The 24,968-nt window shown below is 43.5% G+C and overlaps 2 protein-coding genes and 1 non-coding gene across 5 annotated transcripts in view; 1 reads left to right on the top strand and 2 right to left on the bottom strand.

Moving 5' to 3' along the window:
* Positions 1-24,968, bottom strand: part of mrrf (mitochondrial ribosome recycling factor) — a 197,392-nt gene that overhangs the window by 79,660 nt on the left and 92,764 nt on the right. The window lies entirely within an intron of this gene.
* lhx6a (LIM homeobox 6a) overlaps positions 1-24,968 on the top strand; it is a 57,069-nt gene that overhangs the window by 1,672 nt on the left and 30,429 nt on the right. The window contains exons 3-5 of one of the 3 annotated variants that reach the window (XM_055659892.1): positions 733-804; positions 2,088-2,270; positions 4,224-4,345. In XM_055659892.1, the coding sequence (XP_055515867.1) occupies positions 733-804; positions 2,088-2,270; positions 4,224-4,345 (377 nt within the window). Of the gene's footprint in view, positions 1-732; positions 805-1,206; positions 1,836-2,087; positions 2,271-4,223; positions 4,346-24,968 lie in introns of those variants that run through there. The other 2 variants (XM_055659894.1, XM_055659893.1) reach the window with 2 other exon arrangements.
* On the bottom strand, positions 13,942-14,014 carry trnak-uuu (transfer RNA lysine (anticodon UUU)). Its single transcript has one exon. It is a non-coding gene; the product is annotated as a tRNA-Lys (tRNA).

The raw sequence follows: 24,968 nt of genomic DNA, 5'->3' as shown, positions 1-24,968 counted from the left end.
GCCGGTGTGGTGTTAGTAAGCTTGCTGCTGATGCAATATCAAGGATGCAAGCCAGCAATATAAGCTCCCAGCGAGAAGCGCATCTGTCCAGGCCAAAGTGGCCGGCAAGCCGTGAACGCGAACCGATAATCGAAGGCCGCCCTGTTTTCATTTAACTCCGCTTCTATAGATCCAGAAATTGCTACCTTCGCCCTTTGGCATTAGCTGGCTTGAAATAATAAAGAGATGCGATTGTGGTTGCACATCTCGATCTGAACGTCTGAACACAAAAAAAAACCCTGCGAGTTCTCCACTTCACATCTCATCTCCCAGTCATTCGTTCGAAAAAATATTAGATTTTTAATTAGTGCCATTTAGGAAATCAGATTGCCAATGCGTCGTTGCCCGGATGCCTTGATGATTGGCAGTTGTAATTGACATACTTATCATCCGGATTTCACCGAGCTTCCTAATTGTGGCTCGTTTATTTCTCCGGCTTAGATTGCTCAGAAAGTGAACGATTACTTCAAGAGCCCAGGGTGAAGTGGGAAAGGATCGAATCAAAATTAAAATTGCTTCATTAAATGCAGCATTGTTGCACGGATTTAAATGCCCACTAGAGAGAAAAAAAAATATTATTTATTATTTTAGCCGCATATATAAACGTCCAGATCTCCCTTAAAAGACCTCTATCAAACGGCGGCCGCATAAAGGCTCGCGTTTCATGTTTTGGGTTCAAAATCTCTCCCGAAGGTGATGTCGCAGGAGAGGGAACATCACCAAGGCGCGTCTCGCTGCGTGGAAGGCACCGTTTCCCGGAGCGTGGTGAGTCCAAAAACAAAAAGCTTTCACGCGAATGTGTGTCCTTCTTCGGAACTTGCATATTATCCGTGTTTGCCTTGGGTATCTGCGTTCAGATTCAACTCAAGTTTATAGCCTCGGCTGCAGAAACCCGTCCACTGAATGTAACACCGGTAATAGGCGCTGCCACAAAGCGGGCAAGTTTGAAGCAGAAAAACACATTTTCTGCTGTGACATTGCACACAGCTTCTAAATTAAAAAAATCTTAGTTTAATGTAGAAAACAAAGTTCTTAAAATTGACCATTGAATTGCTCGCGTAATTATTCCTGAAACTGGCTGATTCCATTTGTCCAAGGCAATTAAAAAAAATCTGTTTAATTTTAGTGTGTGTGAGATTTTACGCTCATTAGGCGCCACGGCTGTTTGTACCTGCGGAACGAGTTGTAATATATTTGTATGTTTAAACGACACCGATCAAAGCACATTCTTTAGATATAAGTCAGCTCGCTGTCAGGAAGAGGGTTTTTTTTTAATGTTGTTGACTAAACTCATAATATTTAGACTCTTTTCAACAAGCCGTGTCAAAGAATGTGTTTCCCTTTGAGTTCCAAGTGCAAATCAAAAGCGATTGGTGAATGGTTTAAAAAAAAAATCGGACTTGGGGCACATAATAAATGTGAGATACGGGCAGACATTCAGTCCATTGAGCCTCGGTTGGAGGAGCAAGAAAATCATATCTCTGTCAAACATCAGGTTAGACACAGGTGCGCAGAGCTAGCTCCCAGCCACAATTTACTAATAACGCTTCGACCCTCTGCACTCAACTCAATAACAGTCATTTTCCGGCGATTTCCGAGGATTAATACAATCAAGAATCGACCACCAATAATTTTTGACAGACGCCTTTGAAATGTCAGGCCTTGGTCTATGAAAGTCGTTTCTCATTCAGATACAGATCAGGGCTTGTTCGTGCGACCGAGTGCATCTGAATTGGACATGTGTATTTAACTGAAAGACAGCATCTGTATTTACCTGGAAGATGCTATCTCTCGCGGTGAGAGTTAGTTGCATGGTTTTTCTTGTTTTTTTTTAATGTTTTATAATGAATCTAAATATAGAGCGCCGACTGTAAATAGTCACTGAACTTGTGCATAGACTGTGTTTAAAATATGTAACTGGTAATCGATGTCAGTCCCTATATTTACAACTGAGAAGGAAGCTATAGAGCGGATTTGGGATATTCTTTTTAAAGAATGATGTACTTGGATGCATTTTATTCATTTTTTTCCCCCGTTCTTTCCCGTAGTCTCACTCTGACAGCGACACGTTGGGAACGAGCATGGGCAAGGATGAGATTCGATCTTCACCCAGCCCACCCTCTACCCCTTCTATCTCATCCCCGCCTTCATCCTCCTACTCCATTATCTCCGCCGACAAAAACATCTGTGCCAGCTGCGGGTTGGAGATCCTAGATAAATATCTGTTGAAGGTGAGTATTTGGAATACAAGGTCAGAGGATGTATTACAGTGACATGTCGCGTTTTAGACCCAATGCGGCACTTAGACCCATTCATAAAACAAAGCACTGGCGTTTAAATGCCCAGTCTTAAAACTCAATTTAAACCTTAAACAAATCGACCATCAACATCTGGGAGAACATCTGCCTGAAATGTCTCATAAGCTTGCATTGTGAAAATAACTCGCGGATTCAGTTTGCTGCTTTTGTCAATTCTAATTTACCATCTTTAGATTAAAATGCTTCTTCGCGTGGAAAATAAAATCTCAATTTTAGACCATATTTTAGCAAACCAATAGGTTTCAGACTCCTTGGCCGACTGAGCGCGTCTTTAGCGGTGAGATTTGATTAATTTCAGCGCATTGATAAATAGATTGTGACCGTGACATTGTATCACGGGGTTCCACGCACAGAGCTCAAATGTCAAGTCTTTAACAGAAAAGTATTGCGTCTTAAACAGTGGCCGTTTAAAGCCGGATTTAAACATTCATCTGGCAGTTCCCCGATCTCGCTAATGTTGATTCGGCAGGCGTTAAGCATAGCGAGTAGATTACGGGAAGTAAACCGGGCCTATTTTAACCGAACACGAGGAAGTAAGATTATCAACAGAAAGTGGTGGATGGGAAGTCATTACATTTCTCCTCTGCGAGTGGAATTGCTAATCACATCACAAACGGGATTTTACTTTAAGTGAACGATTATTTTCAGTTCAGGAATTCCATCAAAAGAGTTTTTTTAGCGGACTGTGAACGAGGCAACTAGCCAGTGCTCGCGGTCGGTCTAGCGACCGTGAACTCAGAGGCGAATATCACTCGTTTTATTACTGATTGTTGACACCGCGGTTCTCGGCACCAAATATCACAGAGCAGACTCTAGTATCTTTGCTCGGCACTATCCCCTTTCTGTCGACTCCCTCTGTCGTTAACGGCGGTCGGAAAGCACCAAACAGCGCGATGCGACTTCACCACCTTTAGAGTTAAAAGTTATTTGGAAGTTGCGTTGAATTTGCCATCACAGACTTGTGACCCTGTAACCCCAATGAGATGGGTGGGGAGGTCACTGAATTAGCTGAAACGAATACCCTGTAGGGTTTCGGCCCGAAACGTCGCCTATTTCCTTCGCTCCATAGATGCTGCTGCACCCGCTGAGTTTCTCCAGCAATTTTGTGTACCCTGTAAAACCAACTGCAGCGAGGACGCCTTTTTAATCGTCAGCACTTACTTCCTCTCCAACAAACTCCGGGAGGATTCATTTTTATCCTAAATTGCATCAGGCAAAGCCGCGATCGGCTGTTTCGACCGTAATTCTGAACCAGTCGTCAGAAAGCAGGCAGCCGAGGTAGATTTACAATGCACAAACTCAGAGACTAAATAGAGTTGATAGATTACTAAAGACTTAACTTAAATGTTAAAGTAATTTTCCCCTTAAATTCATTAAACCTTCGTCTTTTGCCGTTTATGGTTTAAACCAAGGAAAATATGTTCTTAACTCCAAGAGGAAGGATATGAGCGCCTCCGTTATCACCCTCTGTATTTTACAATAAAATCGCATTAAATGCGTCACTTGTGTCTTGTGTATGTGTCTTACAAGTAAAACGGGTTGTAATACGTGCCTTAAACTTAGAAAATCTGTCTAAATTATTAGCAGAAACCTTCACTGCTAGTTAATATTCTGACATAGTCAGCGGCATTGTAACATCGTTTTAGACAATGTGTATGTGTGTGTGTGTGTCTATGCTTTCAACGACATTGTGCAGAATTAAATAGATAGAATGCATTAAATGGAATAAATTCCAAAGTTAGCAAGGAATTTGCTGGACTGCTGGCTTTAGTTGGCAGTTTCTGGGCACTTGGTGTGTTTAGTTGGGGCGGTCGAGTGTTTAACGCGGTCGGTGACAGTTAATAGATATTTCGCATTAAATTGCAGGTGAATAATTTGATCTGGCATGTCCGCTGTTTGGCTTGCTCGGTCTGCAGGACTTCCCTGCGCAGACACGCCAGCTGCTACATTAAAAACAAAGAAATCTTCTGCAAAGTGGATTATTTCAGGTAAGCGTTTACAATGAGCTAGGAAAATGTACAATTCCGTTGGTTTAAAGAGCTTCGTTGAAATGTGTTAATTGCGAAACCCGCTGTGGGGTAGTTTACGGGGGGACTCTCAAAATATCCCACATAGCCAAGTATAATATAAAATGATGGAGTAACCCAACGGTTCAGGAGCATCTGTGGAGGAAATAGATAGGACGATAGACACAAAAATCTGGAGTAACTCAGCGGGCCAGGCATCATCTCTGGAGAAAAGGAATCGGTGACGTTTCGGGTCGAGACCCTTTTTATCCGATCTAAAACGTCGCCTATCCATCTCCTCCTCAGATGCTGCCTGACCCGCTAAGTTTGAATCATAGAGTGATATAGGCTCTTCGGCCCAACTTGCCCACGCCGGCCTCCAGCAGTTCCTCCAGCATTTTGTGTTTTGCTCAAAGTTTCAGCATCTGCAGTTCCTTATGTCCTCATAACCTAATATAACACTACCAACATTAGTGTAATTAACATCAACTAGTGATGTCAATGTAATAAAACTGATTACATAAATCCAACATAATTAACACGATATAACATGACTCAACGATAGCAGAATATAAACACCTTCAATATAACTTTTGACTATCGTAGCTAACCCTTGAGGCCAACACTTGAGGATAATAACACTGCCCGTGATAGTTGTAACGAGCCCGATGTGTGTATGTGCCAGGGGTTTGGAGAGGCTTCTACCACTCTCCGTGAGTATGTGTGTGTTACAAACAGCCCGCGGCCGCAGGCTCTTGGCGGCTTGGAACTGCTTTGTGAACATTGAAGGAAAGTTTCTCCGCTCCCTTTCCAAAAAAATCTCAAATCATCCCACCTCCAGTCAGCACCTAACGATCGCAATTAATTCATTGTCCGTCCATTTCCCATGTCAGTGTCTGTCACCCGCCTATTTTTTTGTAATTTCGTTATTATTTTTCTTGTTAAATTCCATTTTCTTTTCCACATGTGCGATACGTTGGGATAATTATATGAAAATAATCAAAGGCGGTGAATGCACAGAGTGGGACAGAGAGATCTTTGTGCGGCGCTCGGTCGCTATGTTGACCACGCCGTTAACAAGGGCCAAATTAGCAATTTTTTCGCAGCGCGATGTAATAACTCTACCCAAACTTGTCAGTTTGAAGTTCCTTGTATAAGACGAACGTGTGATATTGTGGATAAACCCTGAATTTGCGGGGATATTTGTGGTGTCTTGCTTGCCTCGTTCAGTGGACGATTGAAATATAACAGTCAATTGGATTAATAAAAAAACTATCTCTGCCCTACGACGCAATTCATTAAATTATTTCAACTGTAAAATTTCTGCGGGATTCCTAGAACAATTATTTAATTCATAGAACAGTCTTTAGCGCAAGTGTTGGTGGCGTTTATTAGTCTGAAGTGTCTTCTGTGGCCGATCTTGCCTGACCTGGTCACTGGAAATTGAACAGTCCCGTTACATATCAGTTGGAGAGAGGTGAATTGGAACTAAGTCGCTGCGCGCAAGTCACTGCGATACGGCTGTAACATTTCTTTGAACGGATGTTGCCTTTGTGGGAGGTAGTTTTAAAAGTGCCACCTCAAACGTGTCACCAGGAAGCCTGTATTTGTCTGGATGGAATCGGGAGTGTTGTGCTTGGATATGAAATTACTGCATTGTGTCGGCCTTGTAAGAAAGGCCTTTGTAATCCTTCAAACTGCAAGCGAGCAAACGCATCTCACCTTCAATTCATGGTTGTGAAAATACTAAACAACGTGGCCAGACCACCCCTCAGCAAACCTCCCGTGTAATGTTCAGCTATTGTATAATAAAAAAAACCCGCTGCACTTTTTAATTCTGACTTTGTACTCTATCAAACGAACAATATTTTTAGCTTTGAGGGGAATGTTTTACAAATATATCACGGTACATGACACGTGTTGTGACAGCCTGCTAGATTAATTCGCCTTCAAATTTCAAACACAGTTGGACTGTCATACCCATCAGGTTCAAACACCGCGAAGTAAAATAATAAATAAATTGATGTCATTTTCCCAATTCCTGTCACAATTTAATTCCATGTATTAGATGTATTCAACTCAAACTGCTTAAAGTCACACGATTTAAAAAAAAAATCTCACTCCTAAGTGAATACTAGTTTTTGCGCATTTAGTATCTCAATTTTAAACCCGAAAACAAAACCGATGGTATATATATTTTTTAATTTAAGAAGGAACTGCAGATGCTGGAAAATCGAAGGTAGACAAAAATGCTGGAGAAACTCAGCGGGTGCAGCAGCATCTATGGAGCGAAGGAAATAGGCAACGTTTCGGGACGAAACGTTGCCTATTTCCTTCGCTCCATAGATGCTGCTGCACCCACTGAGTTTCTCCAGCATTTTTGTATATATATATTCTTCAGTTTAGTTTAGTTTGGAGATACAGCATGGAAACAGGCCCTTCGGCCCACCGAGTCCACGCCGACCATCGATCACCCGTTCACACTAGTTCTATTATCCCGCTTTCTCATTCACTCCCTACACACTAGGGGCAATTTACAGAGGCCAATTGACCTACAAGGCCAATTGAATATTTCCCCCTTATTTGTACGAACATTTTTATATTCGATCAGTTTAATCCTAGCTGCTTTATATATTTTTTTAAAGTCAAGAACGATTGATCAAATCACAGATTAGTTAAAGTAGGCCCTGTTTGGCAATAGTTTTTAAGTGCTTTAATCTTTCAAAATAGGCACACAGAGACTGGGGTCGTTTCGCAGTCAGGTTAGTTATTGAAGTGAATTGGAACTATTCGCACTTCACCGGGGAGCTTGGGAACGGTTCTGGGGACGAGAAGGGTTTGCAGAAACATATGTCACCCGAGAAGGCGTGTTGACATTTGACATTTTGACCATCAGGGCCGTATTTCCAGGAAAATCTAAAGCTGGGAATAATTCAAACGCAATGTCATAAATGACCGCGAGTACCGCTAATTATGCAGCATCTGGGGCGCGTAATGTCCGAGGAAACTCAGCGATGGTGAAATATGAAAAATGTCCAAGCGTGGCAATGTTCATTTGCACACACCCTTGCTTGGTTTTTACACGGCGAAGCGAGGAGCGGGGCGAATGTTCGGATTGAGTGCAGCGATCGCGAGTTCTTTGGTTAATCTGCCGTTCAAGTGATTCCGAGAAGGGGCTGGAATGGTTTTAGGGAAAACGAAAGCAAATTGATTTTTGTTTGTTTATTTCTTCATTAATTAAAAAAAATCATCATCGCCGGCGATGACAATATTTATTGCACAATTCCCACCGCCCCCCAGGGCACTCTGTCACTGGGCCATTCCAGAGAGCAGTCAACACCCAATCTCTGTCAGTTAGAGCGACCAGGAGCGGCCAGGTGGATTTTAAGGACAAATCTGTCACCATTTAAAATCCCCACATTTATTCCACGAACTGAATGTATTTCCCTCGGTTGGCGTCACGTCCAGATAATTCAGGAATATACTCTCCCGCCTCCATACACAATCTCCTCTTCTAAAAGGTTTTAATCGGCTACCGGGCGGGCCGGAGTTACCAGTGCCGAGTTGTTCGAGCGTTTGGCTTTGACCTTGAGCGAGCAGTGGAGGAGAAAACACCGTGGCGAGAGATGCGCCGAAGCTACACGATTATGCGGCTTGCACTTGGTGTGGAGAGCGGACGGGGTGTCTAGGGAACAGCATGTGCCCCCCCATTTAACACACCTGGAAACAGCCCCGTTTCGTACAGCGGCTCAGAGACAATACAGTAGCTACTAAACTCGTGTAAGAAGGAACTGCAGATGCTGGTTTAAACCGAAGATAGACGCAAAAAGCTGGAGTAGCTCAGCGGGACAGGCAGCATCTCTGGAGAGAAGGGATGGGTGTCGTTTCGGATCAGACCCTTCTTGAGACTAAATTAGAATAGCTACAATTGCTCTAGTGGAATAACGGGGAAGGATTGGATGCGTCTAAATGAAGGAAGGGACTTACTTCATGGTGTTTACAATTTAAATTATGTGACAGGAATTATTAATTGGTGGGACGATGGAAAAGATAGAGGCGAGCACATTGAACAAAGGCGAGGGCGGTCTCCGGTTGCAACGGGCAGCCGAGTTGCCTGTTTGTGTTGCGGGTCGCTGAGTTACTCCAGCACTTTGCGTCTTTTTTTTTGTAAACCAGCATCTGCAGTTCCGTGTGACTCCACTAACATTCTCAAGGTCCCGTCTCTCCCTCTCCCCCCCTCCCCCCCCCCCCCCCCCCCCCCCCCCCCCCCCCCCCCCAACCCCGGAAAGTTGACCCACAATCTGGGTCAATCCCGACCCGAAACACCGTCTTCCTGCTCCCTGCACAGATGCTGCCCGACCCTCTGTGTTCCCTCTGCAGTAGAACCAAGGAGCTGCAGATGTTGCTTTACAAAAAAATAAGTACAAAGTGCTGGAGTAACTCAGCGGGTCGGGCAGCATCTCTGGAGAGAAGGAACAGGTGACATTTCGGGTCGAGTCCCTTCTTCAGATCGAGACACGTTTTCAGGGTCTGGATAAGGAACTGGACCCGAAACGTCATCTGCTCCTTTTTCTCCAGAGGTGCTGCCTGACAATATCAGTCAATTCTACTCCTAGTTTGTAAACAACAACAACAACAAAAAATCACTGACTTAATGGTGCATGAGACAGGGCACAGAAGCAGGTTGCAGTAGGCACATTGTGGCACCAGGGTGTATTTGTTGGCAGCGTAGGCAGAACAGTGTGCGTGTTGGCAGATGCTTGCAAGAATGGGCAGCAACAACATGTCATATCAACTAGCATCATCTCCAGCTTTCACATGGAACTGCAGATGCTGGTGTAGTTGGATGATCAGCCATGATCATATTGAATGGCGGTGCAGGCTCGAAGGGCCGAATGGCCTACTCCTGCACCTATTTTCTATGTTTCTATGTTTCTATGTGTACCAAACAAAAAAAAATCACACACAAAGTGCTGGAGTAACTCAACGGGACAGGCAGCATCTCTGGAGAACATTTTAGTCTTCCAGCCTTTGCGTGTTTGAATGAGTACGGGTGTCAGGGGTTAAAAGGCGAAGGCAGGAGAATGGGGTTAGGAGGGAGAGGGAGACCGGCCATGTTTGAATGGCGGAGTAGGCTTGAAGGGCCGAATGGCCTAATTCTGCTCCTATCACTTATGAACATATGAATATAAATTCATCACTGGGAACCAGGAAATGAATCTGTAAACGGTGTCTCCGCGTCGGTGCTAATAAAACCAGTTGCAATAGTTAGCGTAATGAAAGAATCGAAGGCGGCGCAGTGTGTCAGAGCATCACTTGTGACACCCGAATGGGGTAACCCGCCTTGCCAGTCCGTGCCCCCTATCGGCGGGGCCCTCCAGCCGGGCCAAACAGCCGCCCCTCACCGAGCCCCCCACTGAAGGGAGGGTGTCTGTGACCGGGCAACAAGAACCTCTCTTTCCAGTCCAATTCCCCACCTCTGGACTCTACCCATGTCATTCCCAATGTCCATCTGAGCGCCACGTCCGACCCTGGTTCAGGGCAGCGATGGAACCGGACACGTTCCACAGACCAGGAACCGGCCCTGGCCCCAAACAGTCTGTGCCGACCATTATGCCCAAACCGACCATTATCTGCCTGTCCATGATTCCCATCCCTCCATTGCCTGAATATCCATGTGCCAATCAGTATGAAGATATGTCTTTACCTAAAATATCAGCTATTCATTCTCTCCAGAGATGCCGCCTGCGCGAGTGTTACTCCAGCACTTTATGTCCTCTTTGTGCCGTTCTGTGTTTCTGTCCCGATGTAAAATGCCACTGTCGTGTTTTCTCCAAAGGCCCGGGCAAATTTCTTCCTTGCATCGTAGGACATATGTCATCTGCCCCTTGGGGATCTGTCCATTTTTAGGCTGAAACACAACCATCTGAAGACAGACAGGCAACGTCTGTGGTGAGATGAGATTCACTCAATGCAGGAAACTTCCTCGCAGCCCATTTCTTTCCATTCTAAGTATCCAGGGAACTAACTGATCCAAGTACCTCTAGTCAAAAATCAATGGCTGACAGGAACTTGGCTAAAGAAGTGAACCTTACCATATGTCATAGTTCAAAGTCCCGGCTTAAAATAAAGAATATACAAATCTGTATTCTTACAGCAAAGCGAGGCTGGATAACCAGGCAACCGTTGTACCTTTATAAAAAAACTGTCTATTATAGGATCATAGTCATATTTAGCAAGGAAACAGGCCCTTCAGCCCAAATCGTCCATGCTGACCAAGATGCCCCATTTGCCCTAATTTGGCCCATATTCGTCTCAACTTGTCCTATCCTTATACCCATTCAAATATCTTTCTTGTTATTTTACCCTCCTCAACCACCTCCTCTCACTTAGCAGTGACTTTTGTTTAGAATGTAAGACTTGTCATATAGGGGTGATGAAATGCCACATGACAGCACAGCAGCACAGTGGCATCGTGTAGAGACGCTGCCTTGGGTGCTACTTGTGTGGAGTTTGCACATTCTCCCTCTGACCACGTGGGTTTCCTGTGGATGCCCTCGCATCCCAACATTGTGCAGGTTGGTCTGCTGTAAATTGTGTTGGTGAGTGGTGTAATGTAGGGGAAATTGATGACGAAGTGGAAAGAATGAAGTAGAAACAAGGAACTGCGGATGCTAGTTTATAAAAGCAAAAGACAGAGTACTGGAGTAAGTCAGTGGGTCAAGCGGCATCTCTGGAGAACATGCATAGATGATGTTTCAGCTCAGGTTCCATCTTCAGAGTTGGATCAGATTAGTGTAGGATTGGTGTAAATGATGGCTAGTGTGGGCCTGTTTCTCTCCATCTATCTAGCACCAGGTTATCCTCTAGGATTTTACAAATGTAGATAGTGGAATTATGCTTACTGTGCATTCAAAAATAATTCCCATAAATTTGGGTAAATACATGTGATGTTATGAATATCAGAGTTAGTACATTGTGACGTTGAGAGGCAGGAGCATTTTGTGACTGGTGCCCTATCCAGGAGAATGGGAGACTTGTGACACCAAACCAGGCCAGGGTAGATGAGATCAGGTCCTCGGCTGCTTGAGGTGTGGTAGCTATAGGTAATTTTTGATTTATTGATTGATTGAAAGAACCAGCATGGAAACTTTGGCCCACTGAGTCCAAGTCGACCATCGATTACCCTTTTACATCAGTTCTATGTTATCCCACATTCGTATCTTCACCCTACATACTGGGGGCAATTTACAGAGGCCAATTCACCGACAAACTTGCACATCTTTTGGGCGTAGGAGGAAACCAGAGTACCCGCAGGAAACCCATGGGAGAAGGTGCAAACTCCACACACAGACAGCGCCCGAGGTCAGGATCAAGCCCAAGTCTCTGGTGCTATGAGGCAGCAGCTCTACCCTCTGTGCCACTGCCCTGCTCCTTGAGATCACAAGGATCAGGCAATGGCTTAAGAAGGAACTGCAGATGCCGGAAAATCAAAGGTACACAAAAATGCTGGAGAATCTCAGCGGGTGCAGCAGCATCTATGGAACGAAGGAGATAGGCAACGTTTCGGGACGAAACGTTGCCTATTTCCTTCGCTCCATAGATGCTGCTGCACCCGCTGAGTTTCTCCAGCATTTTTGTGTACCTTCAGGCAACGGCTTGCCTTTTCCAAATCATACTCCAGCAAGCCAGCCTTGAGATGGGCAAGTAGGTGGAATGGAAAGACTGTGGAGATATCAGGATTAAATTGATTTGGTGGTGCTGCCTATGTGAGAAAGTAACTTCCCTGCTGGAATGGATTGGAAACATTATAGGACACTAAATGCTGGAGCAGCTCAGCGGGTCAGGCAGCATCTTTACTGAAAAGGAACAGGTTATGGTATGGGTCGGGAACCCTTCTTTATACTGTATAAGGTCTAGGGAGCAGTATCAATGTGGGGCCCTCGTAATATCAGGATATCATTCTGAATGAAAACACATTACCTGTGGTAATGTCTTAACTCACAGGGTACATACACACAGTGTGGTGTGCACACAATATCCAATGCGGATTTGGCCATCATGTTCAGATCTGGCCTGTAGCGCTCTGAGAAGGGTTTGGTGTTGATGGAGTTGGGACAAGCCAGATTAGCCAGAATGGTACCTGGGTTAAAATTATTCAATTACATGGATAAAGTAGAGAACCTCAGGCTGGTCTCATAACAGCGGACGAGAATGAAAAGATGGAAACGAGAGGAACTAGAAGCTGGAATCTTGACCAAAACACAAAGCGCTGGAGTACCTGAGTGGGTCAGGCAGCTTCTGCGGAGGGAATGGATAGGCGATGTTTCAGGTTGGGACACTTCTTCTGCCTGTCCACTACCCCCACAGATGCTGCCTGACCCACTGAGTTCCTCTGGCATTTTGCACATTTTGCTCAGGATTAAAAGTGTACTTGGAATCGTGAAGAATCTTAAAATAAAACTCTTCCCATTAATGGCCGGGCTGTGGTGCCAATGGCACTGATTTAAGACAAATGGCTCAACAAGCATCAGGGCAATGTAATGAAAACTCTTGTTCCGTGACGGGATGCAGTCACGAGTTCACTGCCCTAGAGATGAAGTCGAGTCAACTCAATCCTAGCTTTTAAATCAAAATTTCCTGGGCTAAGAATGAAGGAAAAGGACTAATTGGACTACCTTACTGTAGGCTGGCAGGGTGCTGAATGGGCCAAATGGCCACTTCTGTGCCTCAATGGTTCTGTTCAACTTACTTCTCTGATCATTGTTCATTAAGTGTGACACCCATGAGCTTCATATCAATGGTGCTCTGGAAATAAGGTCTAAATACGAACGTCGGAAATAAACCTTGAATAAATATATGCATCATTGAAGAGGTATTTTACTCTGTGAGGTTTCTTTTCCTTAGTTGCGATATTTATTTTGATTTTTTGAAAAATGCTCTTTGTTTATTAGAAGCCATGATACATTGTGCTATTGAGTGAGTTTTTCATTATGGATGGCTGTGGAAGTTGATTCCAGGAAGTGGAGTTTGGCATTAGTTTGTACTGTTGTAATGCTCTGCTGTCTCAGGATTCAAAGACTTGGCTGAGTGACGAGAAATGTGGAGGATTAACCTATTCAAGTGACTGGATTTAGCTACAGTTCTTTGGTGGGAGAGCCTCACTGAGCAGTGTATGGGTAATGTTAAATTGCAGATTGCAAAGAATGATTGACTGGTTGTTTGAAAGACACAGCATGGAAACAGCCCCTTCGGACCACCGAGCCCCCGCCGACCATCCTTCACCCGTTCACACTAGTTCCACGTTACCCCACTTTCTCATCCACTCGCTCGCACGCCGGAGGGAAATTTACAGAGGACCTTTGGGATGTTGGAAGAAACTGGAGCATCGGAGGAGACTCACGCGGTCTTAGGGAGAACGTGCAAACTCCCCACAGACGACAACAGAGGTCAGGATTGAATGTGGGTCTCTGGCGCTGGGAGGCAGCAGCTCTACCAGCTGCACCACCGTGCCGTTCCTGAATAAACAGAGATGGCTTGCAGCCAGAGAGTTATTTCTGAGGTAGACAAAAATACAACGCCTGAACAGGGACTTGAACCCTGGACCCTCAGATTAAAAGTCTGATGCTCTACCGACTGAGCTATCCAGGCCCTCCAATGATGTTGAATGATGTATGTTAAATCAGAAATTAAGTCCGGTAGATCAAATTCAAATAAACTTAATGTATCACTTCAATGTATTTATAGCATGTCTTCTTTAAAGATGGGAAAACAGTCTACACTAGTAATATCTCTGATAAAATTTCAAATATGATTTTCCTTGGTTTAAACTAGGATTTTCTTGAAGAATTAGCAGCTGTGTTCCCCTTGGTGGGAGGTCAAATCCCAGCCTGCCATTGCCCAGGCAACTAAACTCAGCCTAGTTTGTTACATCTCACAGAGTAACAGGTTCAAATACTTTTCCAAAAGTCTTAATTTGATACACACAAAGGAATGTGTTTTACTGAAATATATCACAGGATAGGGCTAGTGTGATTTAAGCCAAAATTCAAAGCAACGCAAAAAACAAAATAAAAGATTATGCCTTTGGTCGTGTACAGTGCATGCCTTTTCTTCTTAACATTTCAATTCACTCGAGTCATATTGTCCCAGGGCTGGGATTGTGGATTTTTCCAACAGTTGTAGATGCTTGGCTGTTTGTTCTCGCTTAAGAACTCATACAGTTGGTCCGATTCTGTGGCTATGGAGACCACACTGCTGATTGCACTTTTATACAAGTCATGCTTAAAGTTACAATGCTGCATGTATAAAATGTACACTGCTGGAGAGGAGAATATTATAACTTTTATAAGATGTCTCTGAAGAACTGGTTTAAATATCACAGACTGCAGAGCTCTTTGGTTCGGAGAGAGAGCTTAGAGATATAGCCTAGAAATAGGCCCTTTGGCCCACTGCATACATATCGACCTTGATCTACACTAGTTCACACTAGTTCTATGTTATTCTACTTTCCCATCCACTCCCTACACACTAAGGGGAATTTACAAAGTTAAATTAACCTACAAACCCACGCATCTTTGGGAAACTGGAGCACCCGGAGGAAGCCCGCAATGTCGCGGGGAGAATGTACAAACTCCACACAAACAGCGGTTAGGATTGAAAACAGCGCAGTGAGACAGCAGCTCTACCAGATGCACTGTTGTGCTATTGTGGATAATCAGATGTTAACCCATTCCAGTGGTAGCCTTAACCTTCAGCAGTCTGCTGAATGAGCTTTGTAGAGTCATAGCGTCATACAACATGGAAGCAGGCCCTTTGGCCTAACTTGTCCATGCTGACTGACCAAGATGCCCCATCTAAGCTAGTCACATTATCCCCCATTTGGCCCCTATCCCTCTAAGCTTTTCCTATCCATGTGGCTGTCCTGGAGTATCTGGTGAGATATGTTGTTAAATTTCACCGAGGAAACCAAATAACATAACACGACACAGAACATTGGAGGCACGAGAGGCTGCTGATGCTGGAATCATTGGCAAATGGCAAAATGCTGGAGGAACTCAGGCAGCATCTGTAGAGGGGAAGGACAGGTGATATCTTGGGTTGGGATGTTTCTTTAGACAGTAATCTATTAATGATTTTTTTTAAATTCTGACATTAAAATCAACGGACCAAGCCATCATCTTTTTATGTCAATAACCCTTAACATTTGACATTAATGTGAAAAAGTGACCTTAAAATTCTATATACTCATTAATAAATATAAAACATTAGAGACAAAGCAATATATTTTGTAAAAGCAAGTTGTACGAATATCACGGTAGGACAGTAAAATGTTGATGCAAAGTGCTGGAGTAACTCAACGGATCAGGCAGCATCTCTGGAGAACATGGATAGATGATGTTTCGAGTCGGGACCCTTCGTCTTGTCTTAAGAAGGGTCCCGACCCGAAATGTTACCTTTCCATGTTCTCCAGCAATGCTGCCTGACCCGCCAAGCTGTTCCAGCCTGCTGCCAGTGACCGGAGGATTGGTGACGGGATCTAGGGAGTGGGTAGGGCATTGTTAGGTTGCTGCTGGGCCTGGCCAAGCTGGCCTTCCGCGAGTCACGGAGCCAGGCGGAAGAGGGCTTTGCCAGAGCCAGATGCTTGCCCCTTTCCCGGGGTTACGTCCGTGCCTGGTTGATGTTAGAGAGGGACATAGTTGTATTTAGTATATTTGTAAGGATTGTAATATAGTTGTTAGAAAATTTAGTGTTTAGATAATTTGGTGATTTTGCAAAATAAGGTGGTGGGTGTGTCACCACCGTTGGCTTTTGTATCGTGATCGTAATTACATCAATTATTTTTGATATAAAAAAATATATAGTGGTCCCAGCACTTTTTTAATAAAGCAGCATCTGCAGTTCCCTGTGTCTAAAATAAATATGTATGGCTAGAAGCTAAAATCACAGTAATAAATGAAGAAGGACCCACACACACTTTGTGTTATATAACCAGTGATCTGTGGAGTAATGAGCCACGACAGTCGGTCCTAATAAAATTATTAAGTGAGGATGTTCAAATTAATTCACAGACGTGTCTCACTCTTCAGAATGGTAGCAAGTCGTCCCAGATCCCAAGGCAGTAGGAGAAGGACTTTTGGCGTTAAGGCTCTGTTGACTCTGTATAGATAGTTAGTTAGCTAGTTTAATTTATTGTCGTGTGTACCGAGGTACAGCGGATAGATAGCATTTTGTGTGTGTAAACCAGTCAGTGGGATCAATACAATTCACAGTGTATAGTTGCATGATAAAGGGAATTACATTTAGTGCAGGTAAAGTCCAGTAAAGTTCCATTAAAGATTGTCCGATGGTCTCCTTTGAGATAGATAGAAGTTCAGGAACATTCTCTAGTTGTCAATAAGATGATTCAGTTGCCTGATAACAGCTGGGAAGAAACTGTCCCTTTTTCTGGAAGTGTGTGTTTTCACACTTCTGCACCTCTTGCCTGATGGGAGAGGGGAGAGAGGAGAAGAGGGAGTGACCGGGGTGAGACTCATCCTTGATTATGCTGGTGGCCTTGTCCAGGCAGCGTGAAAGGTAAATAGTCAATGAGAGGGAGGTTGGATTGTGTGATGGTCTGGGCTGTGTCCACAATGTCCTGTGGTATATTCTTGGATGCTGCTGCTGCATGTATCAAAGGTCTAGCTGACAAGCTTACTCCCACTTGGTCTGTAAAATATGTACACTTAGATTCCTGTGTAGGAAGGAACTGCAGATGCTGGTTTAAACTGAAGATACCTGAGCTTTCAAAATTAAAATGGAGGGGTAATTTATGGTGAGGTAGAAATATCATAGTTAAAACTGATGATAGACACCCATCTGTACTTCCTTCAAACACATTCATAGTTCACTTTTGTTCCAATGGTACTCAAAGTGCTGGAGTAACTCAGTGGGACAGGCAGCATCTCTGAAGAGAATGAATGGGTGACATTTCGGGTTGATATACTTCTTCAGACTATTGTGCAGGTTTAACCCTTCCACCATCAGTTCCACGGGAGTTGTCAGATAGCCATGTTCTGTACTTCTGTAGCATTTGGAAATTATCATTGCACGATTCAGTGTTGAGCTGTAGCTACAGGAAGACTCTGCGCTGGGAATCAATGCCCCACACACTTTGCAAATGTTCTTTATTTCAGGAATCTATTCCTGCTAGATCAGTCATGAGAAATTCCCTCAGTGTGTAAGACAGAGGATGGGTTTCATGTAGTTGTTTGTAGTCGTTCTGTATTGTAATTCTGTCAAGCTATCACTAAAGTTTTATTCAAAGTTTAGTCATGCATTCCAAAACATGGCACCCTAACTCCAGCTGTTACATGTGTAGATTGTATCAATCTTTTAGCTTTGTGGAAAGATCCACCATCCCCTGTTCGCGATTTTAATTCAATATCCTCAGACCACTGCGTTTAAGAAGGAACTGCAGATGCTGGAAAATCGAAGGGACACGAAAAAGCTGGAGAAACTCAGCGGGTGCAGCAGCATCTATGGAGCAAAGGAAATAGGCAACGTTTCTGAAGAAGGGTTTCGGGCCGAAACGTTGCCTATTTCCTTCGCTCCATACATAGATCCTCAGACCACTATTACCATTCCAAAATGACTCTAAAGGCATACAGTATTTGTCTGATTTATACAATTTCCTATTTGATTTCTTCTTCACGTCTGGCATTTCCTGGACATTGGGGTTCTCCAATTAATTAGAGATGTCAAGTCCAGTAAATAAATCAGAGGCTTTGTGGACAGGGGGAGGGGGGAGGGGGGAGGGGGGGTAGTGGGGGGTGCATTGGCTCAGTTTCATCATGTTTTTACTAGGAGAGCTAATTTAGAAAGTACAAGAGGGAAGAGTTACCCGGATGTAAACTGAGACTGGGTCTTGAGTCCAATGGAACTGGGGGAGTGGGGCGCTCTCGGGAGAGCTCCAGCATTTGGCTCCAGCATTGCTGGTGTGGCGGCATCCAAACCTGGCACCTTCTTGGCACAAGACCTGATCTTCCTTTTGCTGACCAAGTTCATGTTTCACAATGTGATATACAGTCTGCAGCCAAATGTCCGTGAGGCAATCTTTTACCAATTATAGTCTGAAAACTGAAGCCAAGATAAGATTTTTTTTTCGGTTTTAAGATTCACGCAATATCAGAATTATGGAAGTAGATATATTTATATGAAACTGATGTCGTAATATAACACTGACAGCCCAATTCAATTATCTCAACTTTTTAAATGTCCATTAAAATCATCTTAAAAAGCTTAAAATGAAGGAGATTGCAGAGATAAGTTGTTTCAACTCCAGCAGTGGATAATAAAGTACAAGATCCCTCAAACATCTCCTTGGCCTAGATTTTGGCAACAGTTGGCACTAATAATATTAATGACATTATTCTCCAACAAGAATTTTACTTTTTTTTAATATTGAAACAGAATCAATTCAAACTGAAAAATACTTATTCCAGAGCCACATTGAAACAGCGGAAATCAGTTTTGCCATTAGGATGTGACAAGATTTATAAAAGATAACATTATAGTACTTCAAAAATAATACAAGACATTGTAATATATGATTGGGGCATTAAGAAATCCATTAAGAGATCCAGCTTTCTAATTTTTACAAAAAGATCTTATTGTGTAACAGTGTGTTATATTTTTTAAGGTAGACAAAAGTGCTGCAGAAACTCAGCGGGTGCGGCAGCATCTATGGAGCTATGTTATATCTTTTAAATCTATTAAAAAAGATGAAACAGAGCTTGAAAATACCTGAGCTTTCAAAATTAAATTGGAGGGGTAATTTATGGTGAGGTAGAAATATCATAGTTAAAACTGATGATAGACACCCATCTGTACTTCCTTCAAACACATACATAGTTCACTTTTGTTCCATTATTGGTCTGTCCATTCCATTTCTCCTAAAATGGGAACTGAACTATAACAATTATACACCAGATATGTTTCGTATGCCGTGGTAAATTCTTCTTGGTGACACCACTCTAGATCAACCTAATTATTATTTGGTATTGATAAATCATATTTTAAATGTTGACCTGATAGAAACATAGAAACAAGGAAACATAGAAAGATAGGTTCAGGAATAGGCCATTCGGCCCTTCAAGCATGGCTGATCATCTAAAATCAGTACCCCCTTCCTGCTTTCCCCCCATATCCCTTGATTCCCTTAGTCCTAAGAGCTGGATCACCAGAATTATATTTTCTGTTTGACGTCTAGCTGCGGTTTGTTTGCTTTGTTCAGGCATTTCGCTGGCAATCAATTTCAGAATTGACTTAAATCCCAACATTTTGCAGTGAAGAGTGTGCAAATAAAAGCAAAAATAGTGGAAATACTCAGCAGGTTGGGTACAAAGTACAAATGCAAGTGTCTGAAAATATTTTAATGGTGACTTTGAAAACTTAAAAATGTCTCCTATTGGTTTGAAATTTGAGCTTTAATTTGCCTTATTTACACTTTTGCACTGACTGATTCCTATTTTAGAGAAATTACAGCTTCATTTAAACCGTTAAACTTCCATCGTTAAACTTAGCCGTTTCCAATTAAATTTCTGAAAGGAATATGCATTCAGTGTATGTCACATAATAGATATTCTGAAGGAATGTATTTAAATATTTATCAAAGACTCTCAGATGGCTTTTGTTGATGTATTTACTAGTCTGAAAGGTTGCTTGAGGCAGTTTGAAGTAGATATTTTGCGTGGAACCGAGTCGACTCTGTGCGAAGCTATGAAGTTTCACTTTGGGACTCTGCTGATGGTGATTTCATTGGAGTGGAATTGAGACTGGGCTGTTTTGAATTCAGCTTTTAAAACACTGAATCAAATGGAACATAATTTCAAGAGACGGAGGCCTGTCAGGAGATATAACCGCCAAGTCTTTCGCCGTCAGTATCCAGACCTGTCTGCAGAGTCCCTTTTGCATCAGGAAAAAAAAAGTTCTTTGCAACACCTGTGTTAAGTTGCAGGTGATGCAAGTGAGTGTTCTTTGGGGGGGAACTCGTGGAGCCACATAGAGTAGAAACAGACCGTTCGGCCCATCATGTGTGAGATGGCCCTCAAGTATGTATTGTGCATTAATGCTCCCTGGAGCACCTGGGAAGATATCCACGGGGGATCATGGAGAACTTGCAAACTCCACATAGATAGCACCCGAGATCAGCGTTGGATCTCTAGAGATTCGACCAGCTGCGCTTTGTTTTGTTTAGCTTAGTTTATAGATACAGCGCAGAAACTGGCCCTTCGGCCACTTCAGCCCCCCCTCCGGCGATCACCCCGTACTATCCTACACGCTAGAGACAATTCACAATTTTACCTCCGAACCTGTACATCTTTGGAGTGTGGGAGGAAACCCGCGCAGGTCACGGAGAGAACGGTACAAACTCCGTACAGACAGCACCATTAGTCAGGATTGAACCCGGGTCTCTGGCGCTGTTGCAGCTCCACCGCTGCGCCTCTGTGCCGGCCCTGGTTAAAAAAAAAAACCCAACTTTGGAATACAATATTAAACAGGAATTAGCATATGCAAGCCAAGCATTTATTATCTGCCCTTTTTTTTTATTATGTAATACCATAATGTCATCAAAAGCACATCAAAGATATATCCACCAGGTTTTATCCAATGTATTAATCAACACGGTCTAAACCAGTTTGACGATGTATACTGAACATGAATTAGGCATTTAATTAAAAGGAAAATTAAGAACTTTTAACATTTTTGAAGGACCTATCAAGGTGTACAAGAATATGAGGGACATGGATACAGTGAACGCCACAGCCTTTTTCTCAGGATGGAGGATTATTAAAGTAGAGAGTCTAGGTCAAGGTGTGAGGGGAGAGACTTAAGAGGAACATCAGGGGAAACTTTGTAGCCTGTATCTGGAATGAGCTGCCTGAAGACGCCGCAGAAGCGGGTGGAATTATGATTTTTTAAAAAACATTTGGACATATATATGGAGTTTAAGAAGGAACTGCAGATGCTGGAAAATCGAAGGTAGACAAAAATGCTGGAAAACTCAGCGGGTGCAGCAGCATCTATGGAGCGAAGGAAATAGGCAACGTTTCGTCCCGAAACGTTGCCTATTTCCTTCGCTCCATAGATGCTGCTGCACCCGCTGAGTTTCTCCAGCATTTTTGTCCACCTATATATATATATATATATATGGACGCGTATTTGTTCACGCTGCATCGCTCTATAACTGTAACTTTTCATGACTTTCGGGGTCCAATAAGTGCTTTTACAGTTGGTGCTTTTGAAACATACCTGGCTGGGAAGGGAACTGCAATCTCTCTGTAAATGGGTCCCTTACCTGAAACGTTGCCTATCCATCCCCTCCATAGATTTCATTCTGTTAAGCCTTTTGGCATCTGCAACTCTGAATGGGGAAAGTTGAGTGAGATTCGAACCTTCCAGTTCAGAGATAAAGGTGCCATCGCCAACGTACAGAAGTAGTAGCATATTTGCATCAAACTTTGCCGTCTATTTTCCCCACCAATTACATTGTGACTTCACAAACTATCTTTAATAGACTTTAATAAATTAAGTCTAGAGCCAATGAATAATTCAACTGTGTCGCTGCACGAGATCCTATCGAAGTAGGAGGGAGAGGGAGAGAAGGGGGGTGTGTATGTGTGTGTATGAGAGAGGGGGCGGTGAGAGAGAGACAGAGACAGAGAGAGAGACAGAGACAGAGAGTGTGTGTGTGTGTGTGTGTGTGTGTGTGAGAGAGAGAGAGAGAGAGAGAGAGAGAGAGAGAGAGAGAGAGAGAGAGAGAGAGAGAGAGAGAGAGAGAGAGAGAGAGAGAGATAGAGAGAGAGATAGAGAGAGAGAGAGAGAGAGAGAGAGAGAGAGAGAGAGAGAGAGGGAGAGGGAGTGTGAGAGAGAGAGAGAGAGAAGAGAGAGACATGTAGTGTGTGTGTGTGTGTGTGTGTGTGTGTGTGTGTGTGTGAGAGAGAGAGAGAGAGAGAGAGAGAGAGAGAGAGAGAGAGAGAGAGAGAGAGAGAGAGAGAGAGAGAGAGAGTGTGTGTGATGTAGGGAGGGGAGGAGGGAGTGAGAGAGGAAGGGAGGGAAAGTGTGAGAGAGTATATTCATCGTCTGGGATTTAGTGCTTTCATGCAGATCTTACAGATGTACTTTGGCAATATAACAGGAAGCCTGGTTTATCAATTTTCTGACTATAAATCTCCATCATTGACAGCTAAATAAATGTGTCCTTACCTTAAAAGAAATAAGCTGTCGGCTTTAAGCGAAGGACATTCCCCACTATAATCGTTTTTAGCAAATTTCTAAAAATACCCTCCATTGTTACAAATGTTGATTTTTGAAAATAACTTAAATTCCTATTTGTTTTGATTGATCGGAAAAATTGCAACAATAACAAGTTCTGGATTCTATTACCCTTTAAAGACTGATTTCCTTTTTTTTAGTTTGTGAGAAACTATTATGTTTCCCATCACATATTGCTTCCTGCAATAATATTCTGCATGAATGTAAAGGCTGAGCAAAGTTCCGAGCGAACACATGTCATCTTTATGGGGCTGCAGGCTTTGAACATTATAGCCTTAGAGTATTCAGCGATTACATACTCGCCAGGTCACCAAATCCTCCCCCACCCACCCACCCCCGACCCCACAACCACCACCACCATCACAGACAGTCCATTCCTGGGACATTTCTCTGGGACACTAGAGATTGCATACGTGTAGATTTGTACCATCCATGTGATGCGCCGCGCTATCGATAAAACCCCGTGACACAGGGAACTGCAGATGCTGGAATCTGAAAATACTCAGGGTGCTGCTGGAGGAAGTCTGTGGGTCAGGTAGCATCTGGGCAGGGAATGGACAGGCAACATTTCAGGTTTCATTGTGTGGGCTGGCGTAATGTGCTGGATGCTGTGAAAAGCTTACATGTCCTATCCGGTGATTAGTCAAGCACCACGATGCTTGTGTGCCTGTGCGTATGTGAAGTGCGAGAGGGCTTGTGTTGGCCTGTGTAGTTTGTGTGTATACGTGTGCATATGTACACTGTACGTTTATATGCTGACGTTGAGTCTGAAGAAAGATCTCGACCCGAAAGGTCACCCATTCCTTCTCTCAGAGGTGTTGCCTGTCCGGCTGTTCTCCAGCATTTTGTGTCTACCGTGCGTTTATATTAGGTGAGAGGGTTTATGTCTGAGTGTGTGTGAGAGAGAGATATATATATAAATGTTCTATCGCCTGTGTATATATTTGTTTGTAAAGCATGAGAATTTCTTGTATGCATGTGTATTCTGTGTGTGTGTGTTTACATGAGGTGAGAGAATTTCCGTCGGCATGTGTGTGTGTGTGTGTATGCGACTGTGTGCTTGTGTATGCGACTGCGTGCGTATATATATATGAGTGTGCACGTGTGTGTGTGTGTGTATGCCTGTGTGTGTGTGTGTGTGTGTGTGTGTGTGTGTGTGTGTGTGTGTGTGTACGTGTGTGTGTGCGTGCGTGTGTGTGCGTGTGTGTGTGTGCCTGTGTGTGTGTGTAAATGTGTATATGAGATGAGTTTCTTTCTGCATGTGTTTCTGTGTGTGTGTATGCCTGTGTGTGTGTGTGTGTGTGTATGTGTGCGCGTCTGTGTGTGTATGCCTGTGTGTGTGTGTGTGTGTGCGTCTGTGTGTGTGTGTGTGTATGCCTGTGTGCGTGTGTGTGTGTGTGTGTGCCTGTGTGTGTGTATGCCTGTGTGTGTGAGTGCCTGTGTGAGTGCCTGTATGTGTGTGCGTGTGTGTATGCCTGTGTGTGTGAGTGCCTGTGTGAGTGCCTGTGTGTGTGTGTGTGTGTGTGTGTGTGTGTGTGTGTGCGCGTGTGACTGTTACACACCAGGTCAGGTATTGGAGTACTACTAGACCCGTTTGGACATGTCCAGCACTTACTTGAGGTCCGCACTTACTTGAAGGGAGAGGGGACAGGTGGTGAGAAGAGCGGTGTTTAAAAAAATTACCTGGGAGGGGAAGAGGTGAAGTAAAATAAGTGAATGTAATGGATGTAAATTGCAGAGTATTGACGTGATATCCCCATTGACGAGTTCTACATTCACCCATCTTAGAATGTAATGCTGCCACAATATAGGTCAAGGGGAAACTATGTTATTGTAGGATGGCCATTGTGTTGCTGTTCAGTGTATTTCTTATTATATTGGACAGCTTGGCAACGAAGCTGCTTTGAAATCCCAGCCATTTGCCAAAGCAAAGCTACGATGAATATTTCTAAGATGCTACACAAATATCATCAATGTATGAATGTACACAATGCATGTTTAAGGAGAGCGGTGTATTGGTCCCAGTACTGAGAACAGCCAAGCTATATACATAAGGTATACAAAAATGCTGGAGAAACTCAGCGGGTGCAGCAGCATCTATGGAGCGAAGGAAATAGGCAACGTTTCGTCCCGAAACGTTGCCTATTTCCTTCGCTCCATAGATGCTGCTGCACCCGCTGAGTTTCTCCAGCATTTTTGTGATACCTTCGATTTTCCAGCATCTGCAGTTCCTTCTTAAAAGCTAAAAACATACTCGTCCGTATAAAAACAAGCATTCACCAATGTTTTA

This window comes from Leucoraja erinacea, chromosome 31 (assembly GCF_028641065.1).
Source record: "Leucoraja erinacea ecotype New England chromosome 31, Leri_hhj_1, whole genome shotgun sequence".
NCBI lineage: Eukaryota > Metazoa > Chordata > Chondrichthyes > Rajiformes > Rajidae > Leucoraja > Leucoraja erinaceus.
This window is presented reverse-complemented; position numbering and strand designations above follow the sequence as displayed.